A 6399-nucleotide genomic window follows, 5' to 3' on the forward strand; every position below is an offset into this window, starting at 1 on the left:
GCAAGGTATTTGCACAAACACACAGTGGGCTAGCTATACACAACGAAAGGAAGCAGCTCAACACACAGTATTAAAATATTACAGCAAGTTTTAATAAGCTCCAAGTATTACGAGATCAACGATTGGTTAGCTTAGCGAGCTAGCACTTAGTACTTGTTGTCGTCGTCGTAATTGTCTTGTTTCATGCTATCGTGCTTCTTGTCATTGTTACTGTGCTTCTTCTCATCGTGCTTAGCGTCGTGATTTTTGTCGTCATGTTTGATATCGCCATACATCTTGTCGTCGTGCTTGAAATGGTGTTTATCATCGTAATTCTTGTCATCTTGCATGATAACGTGCTTCATGTTCTCGTTCTTGTCATCCGTCTTGTCCGACTTCCAGTTGAACATCCAATTCCAGAAACCCTTCCTATCGTCATCCTTCTTATCGTTCTGAACAATGTATAAGCTGGTGTCACTGAGAGCATCACACTACCCACTTTTTCATCCCACTTCTTGTCAGCATCCTTGTCATTATTCTTCTCATCTACCTTGTGATAGTCGTAATCGACGCCCTTCTTGTGATCGCCCTTGTATTCCTTGTAGTCAACGTCTTTCTCATCTCCGCGACGGGCGATGTTGTCTGGTTGTGCGGCTGCTGCTGATGCGATGGTGCCAGTGAATGCAAGAACGGCGAGAGCTTTGGCGGTGTTGAAGTACATTTTTGTCTTTTGGGATGTAGAAAAGCAAGAGGGATATAGCGCTTCTTATAAAGCCAGCTGGGCTGATGATTCTTGGTGCTACAGTCACATCTCGTCATTCTGCCAAGTTAATGAGGCTGAATCTGCACGTGCTAGGGTAGAAATGTGTAGAATTCTATGCTAGTCTACTGCATTTTCCAGCTGCTCTCTTCTGCTGCCGCTATCCTGAGGGCAAAGATCCACATCGACTGGCTGAACGCAAATATCAATTGTGGTTGCGAAAAATGTTTTATTACGCTGGGTGATATGATTAAATGTATTAGTTACGCTATCATGATTGTTAAAGATGTTGGGTAGACTGAAAAAAGCATCGAGTAGCTTCTTTGAAATATTGACAAACATTGCCAGCCAGTTTATCCGTGGTATAATTTATTAAAGAGGCATTCATCGATAGTACAGTTAACACGAATATTTGGTATGAGGCGGTGAATCCACGCTCAGCACCAAACATGAGCAAAATTGGAACCAGGAGGGAAGATCTAAAACAAAAACAGCCGTCTTTAGTTTATTTGGCTACTCATTGATAATTGGGTTGCGTTCTTCGCTCCACCAGTCAGACACTATGTCTTACTTTTGATACCGCTCTTTAGGTGGGTGGGCATACCTATCATTATTAATACTTTGACTGGCATGAATTACATGCATTTATAATATGAAGGCCAAATTAAAACGTATAATATTCTTTAATTGACATCTGCTTCCTGTCGTGTTTCATGTCTTTGTAGTGCCTTTTGTCATCGTAATTCATCTCACCGAATTTCTTATTGTCAGACTTCAGGAGATAGACCTATATCAGGTATTTAGGCCATAATGCGAGCAACTAGTTCACGATAGGCGTAGATGTCCTAAATTCATCATCATTCTTCGTTTACGTCGTATAGTAAACTTTTTTATCTTAAATCTTCAGTATGAGACAAATCATGCGCAGTACGGAAACCAAATTAGATTTTCTGTGAGAATTGCGATAATACTTACGACAAAATAATTTAACGTTCGCCGTCTGAATAGTCTTTCATTGAAAAAGTTTCGCAACCCGAATCTGTAACCCTAAACTCTGAATCATCTGAATACTCATACTCCGAAGAAGTGTCAAAAACCCAAAATATGAAACAGAAAATTCCGAAAAACTTAATATGTGATGCTTTGAGCCAAACCTATCGAATGCTTCTTCAGATATACCCTCCACAATAATTGTCGCCTCTTCTGCCTTTGGCATTGAGTCGTCATTAATACCGCGATTGAATTCGTCGCTGGATCTAGCTGAGCTAGTGTACTCGACAAATAAATTCCTCAAATTGCTCAATTTGCAGATATTCTCAGGATTGATGAAATCATGATGTTTGCCGAGCAAGTCCTTAGTCATCAGCTGATTATTATCAATACATAGTTTTTCCAAACACTCAAGAGAAACACCATTTCAGTTGCTCAGCTCCTTATAATAAACCCGAAGGTGGGTCAGTAAGAGAATAAAGTCTATGAGAGTTCATAGCTCCAAAGATATACCACATAATGTATACAATGATGGGATTGGTTTGTTTGTTGATGTTTGCTGCATATTCAGATATACTACCAGAAATCTCGGGTATCACCATGTGCCTACCATGTGCCTGCCTCTGTGATGGCCAGAAGCATGGGGTAAAAGCCAAGAAATAAAGAAAATGCATGGTATCCCTAAATAGTGAAAGATTAAAATCTAAAACCTGATTTCAACGCTTCTAGGCCAGCCAGTCCTCGATTTCCATCTCGCCAGAGCCGAGTGAAATCAGACACATACTGGCGTCTTTGATATGTATGGTGAACGTTCGAATGCTGAGGTTATCTCTATTTGGAGTATCTTCTGGGTTCTGTGGGTTGTGTCCTATGCATGCAATCTCCACCAAGTCTCTTCGCGCGAGAGAATCAGTTAGGACGGTGAAGTATTTCGAGGAGGTGACTGTGCGGTTATTCCAAAACTTATTGATATTTATGATGGCTAGATCTTCTATGCTGTGATTGAGGTAGGCGCGGACATGTGTGGACGTGTGCCCGGTATCGTCGTCGCTTTCTTGGAGGAAGAGTGCATTCTTGTGTCCCTCATTTTTAACACCGTCGTCTATGCGCATTATGAACTCGTCTAGATACCTACGCGGTGCCCTGTACATCACGTAAATTGGAAATCTGAGTGCGTAAGCGGCGAGCTATTCGTAATCACACAAAACTCACTTCTTGGCCGCCATATGAGGAAACATTCTCTACTGTCTTCTTTTTGCCTTCTCTCTTGCCTCCTTGATGATGTTTTTTGTCTCGCAGATCTATGATCGACAGTTACGATTGGAAGGTCAAAGTTTTAGAAATGAGTTAAAATTTATTCATCGAGGGTGTGAGGGTGTATTCACAAGCCTTATTTGTGTGTATTTGTGTTTGTATTAAATATGTATATAATTATCCAGTTATTGCGTTATTCGTTTGTTACGTGCCACTTCATCTATTCGATGCTTTCTGAGGGTTTCATAGGTGAGCTGTTGCCGCTATCTGCATTTGCGTTCTCGCTGCTATTCTCGCTCTCGCTTTCACGTCTCTTCGCTCTTCCAAATAACTTGCTGTTGATCCAATCACGCGTGCCAGGCTTGTGGTGCACGTGGAGGACAACCTTCTTCTTACCCGTAGCAGCCCTTTCGACATCCTCCTTCAATTTCGCTTCATACTCTGCTCGCTTGAGTGCCTCATACTCTGGCCCAACGGTACCACCGACGCGATTGTGTTTAATATGGGTACCATCACCATCACTGCCTTCTAAATCACCTACTGTATGTACCTGGACATCAATGTCATTTTCATACGAATTATTATTGAGAGGACGTTCAGTAACGACGTTATTTCCCTCGACTGTGTGTGAGGTGAGTGTGAGTGAGTTTGTATCCGCGCGTCACATTTCACCCACCCCAAGAATTCACATTGCGACCGCTCACCACCTGTGTCTCTTTGTCCAGCTCGTCGAGCGATGCGGAGGAGTTTCCGAGTGTCGTACCAACGCGTCTGCTCAGGCTGAAGAAAGGAATACTAAGGCCGTGTACGAATGTTGAGCAGATCACCAGGAAGAAGACAATCGGTTGTATTGTCACGGCGACCATCTCAGCCTGGTTCTGTGGTGCGCCCTCTGGATGAGGGAGTTGGACGGAGGCTATGGCGCCTATAAACACCGCTCCAACGCCAATAGGACCGAAGTAACCGATGAAGAGCGCTTCTCGGAACGTCTTTACATCCGGTATCCACCGATACAGTGCGAGCAAGGGCGGGATACGCTTGATGATGAATATGCACAGCGCAGCAATCACCAGTCGCCAATTGGTGATACCGCCCAGAGTACTATCGTTGAACTGATCAAACGGCATAAGCGTGCCGATGAAAATGAAACAGACGCTGTTGAATAGCAGATCAATCATCGACGAGAAATTGCTCTCTTCCGTGGCCTTATTGAAAAAGCCATCCCAGGAAAAAGCAGTGCCACAGCAGAAGGATGCTAGCAAGTCATCGGACCCTAAAATAAGCGCTATGCCAATACAGAGGAGAGTGAGCGAGACATACTGCGCGACAAACGACTGTCTGTCTATGAGATTGCGCCCTTCACACAGCTTCATTAGCTTCCGCGCACAATAACCAATCAGAGAGCCGAGGAAAATGCCCAGAGCCACCTCGTACAGCCACGTAACGAGGAACCATTCCTCAACGGCATAAGGCGTGTCCATCGGGGAAAGGAGGAGATAGATGCCGATATAGAGAAAGGGGAATGCAGCGCCGTCGTTGCACCCACTTTCGCATGCGACGACGTGCTTGATATGTGAGGGTATGTGCTCGTCGGCGAACTTGCCACCGATGACAGCAGCTGCGAGAATGGGATCGGTGGGGGTGAGAGTGGCTGCTATTGTGAGTGAGCCAATGTAGTCGAGGCCGGGAATAAGTGCGTAGATGAGCGCGGCAGAGATGACCCAACCGAATGCCATCACTGGACACAGCATAAAGAAGAGACTCTTCCAGTGACGTTTAATGTAGCGCCGCGGAAGTTCTACGCCTGTGGTTTGCGTGCGTGTTAGAAAGACATCATCCAGTGCAATGACAAGACACCTCACCTATCGCAAACACACCAAGCGCCAGTACTATACGAGTCACTTCCAATATCAACTCATTCACTTCCTCGTCGTCGGCGTTGTTGCCGTTCTCGCCGCCGAACTTGCGTGGGTCAACGCTGCGATTGGTGTTAGAGTAATTGTTGAGCGTACTCGCCACCCACAGCCCTCCAGCATAGGGACCAATGATGATCCCAAAGATGGTCGATGTGACTGCTTCTCCGATATACAGCTTCTCCTCTGAGTGGAGTGTGAGCGCGGGTGTTTTCGCAGTTGCACGCCCACGCACTGATAAACAGCGAGACCATCATAAACACCGCAATATAAGCACCAAGCAACACATACGTCAGATGCGCCGTACTGATCTCGAAAGGCTGCGTGCATAGCGTGAGCGTGGGGTGGACCTGGGTGATGTATTGTACTCACCGAGAAATGCGTCAAGCCAGCCATTTAAAGGGTGCCTTGTAATTCACCGTGCTTGGTATAGAATGAACATTATCTGCAACCAACGCATTCCAGTTGTGCCATATGCGAGGAATGAATATGAGCTTTTCAGTGAATTTGAGTTCGTGAAAGTGTTTAAGCGCAAGTGTATATAGCAATTACATGGTATATATTTGTATTCCTTATGTTCAATGTGTTCTGTATGTTCTGTATGTTCTGTGTGTTCTGTGTCTTCTGTGTTCTGTGTGCATTAAATGCTGTGTGCTGTGTGCACCCTTTACCTATCTCCTTATCTAGCCACACCCTGCCACCCTTCTAAAACACACCCTGCAACCTTCATCGCCGCCTGCATAACTATCAGTCCACTCAACCCCATTGAAACTGCGATAAATGGCACGACGGTGACTACTAGAGCCGTATTGAAAGCTCCAGTCACCAGTACCAGCAGAACACTCTTATTTGTGTTACGCTCCATTTCCAGCTTTTGTAGACGCTGTAACTTCTCGTTGTGTGTTTCCTTCGGCATTGCAGGGTGAACAGTGTTTGCTGTATGTACTGTATGTTTTATGTGTGTGGCGTATTTTGTACTGTCTTCTGATTTATACAATCTCAAATCTCTTCTCACTTCACTCTACTATTTGTGGGATATTAAACAAAATCCAATTCCATCACCCGCAGTCTTTCTCAGAATCGAAACTGAAAGTAAAAATATTCTATTACTCCACTGTATGATTGTGCTACTTTACTGAAATCACTCCCTGCAAGTCTCACATCAATTTCTCCTTTGCTGCAAAATTGTGCTAGCCCATGTTATCACATTGTGACGTAACATTGTCTTTATTGCGTTTGAAAGACTAAGAGAAACATTCAGGCAAGCTTTTCAGCCATTGCTATTTATGAACAATAATTGTTGATAAAAAGATTCATATAGATACTAATGAGCAGAGGCTTCGACACAAAAAAAATGCATTAACCCGGAATTGAACCGGGGGCCGATCGACTCGGATCAACGAGATAGTTGATTGGCAACGATCGAGGTTACCACTACCCCATTAATGCTGTTAACATTTTGATCTTTGTGAGGTCGAAGTTCACACAAAGGGCAAGGCGCTG

General features: G+C 44.3%; 3 protein-coding genes and 1 non-coding gene across 4 annotated transcripts; all 4 read right to left on the reverse strand.

Moving 5' to 3' along the window:
• Positions 1 to 146: 146 nt before the first annotated feature.
• Positions 147 to 700, reverse strand: J056_003216 (uncharacterized protein; the record flags this gene model as incomplete). The annotated part of the gene is made up of 2 exons (XM_009272193.1): positions 147 to 431; positions 479 to 700. 2 exons carry the CDS (start codon positions 698 to 700, stop codon positions 147 to 149), a joined length of 507 nt encoding a protein of 168 aa, XP_009270468.1.
• Positions 701 to 2454: 1754 nt separating this feature from the next.
• J056_003217 (uncharacterized protein) lies at positions 2455 to 2955 on the reverse strand (the record flags this gene model as incomplete). Its single annotated transcript, XM_009272194.1, has 2 exons — positions 2455 to 2896; positions 2942 to 2955. 2 exons carry the CDS (start codon positions 2953 to 2955, stop codon positions 2455 to 2457), a joined length of 456 nt encoding a protein of 151 aa, XP_009270469.1.
• Positions 2956 to 3203: 248 nt separating this feature from the next.
• J056_003218 (putative Na(+)/H(+) antiporter C3A11.09) lies at positions 3204 to 5292 on the reverse strand (the record flags this gene model as incomplete). Its single annotated transcript, XM_009272195.1, has 6 exons — positions 3204 to 3604; positions 3660 to 4787; positions 4846 to 4961; positions 5007 to 5082; positions 5132 to 5216; positions 5269 to 5292. The coding sequence occupies 6 exons, from the start codon at positions 5290 to 5292 to the stop codon at positions 3204 to 3206; spliced, it is 1830 nt and encodes a 609-aa protein (XP_009270470.1).
• Positions 5293 to 6251: 959 nt separating this feature from the next.
• J056_004971 lies at positions 6252 to 6345 on the reverse strand. The gene has a single exon. It is a non-coding gene; the product is annotated as a tRNA-Gly (tRNA).
• Positions 6346 to 6399: the final 54 nt, after the last annotated feature.

Source organism: Wallemia ichthyophaga, assembly GCF_000400465.1.
Source record: "Wallemia ichthyophaga EXF-994 unplaced genomic scaffold scaffold32, whole genome shotgun sequence".
Lineage (NCBI taxonomy): Eukaryota > Fungi > Basidiomycota > Wallemiomycetes > Wallemiales > Wallemiaceae > Wallemia > Wallemia ichthyophaga.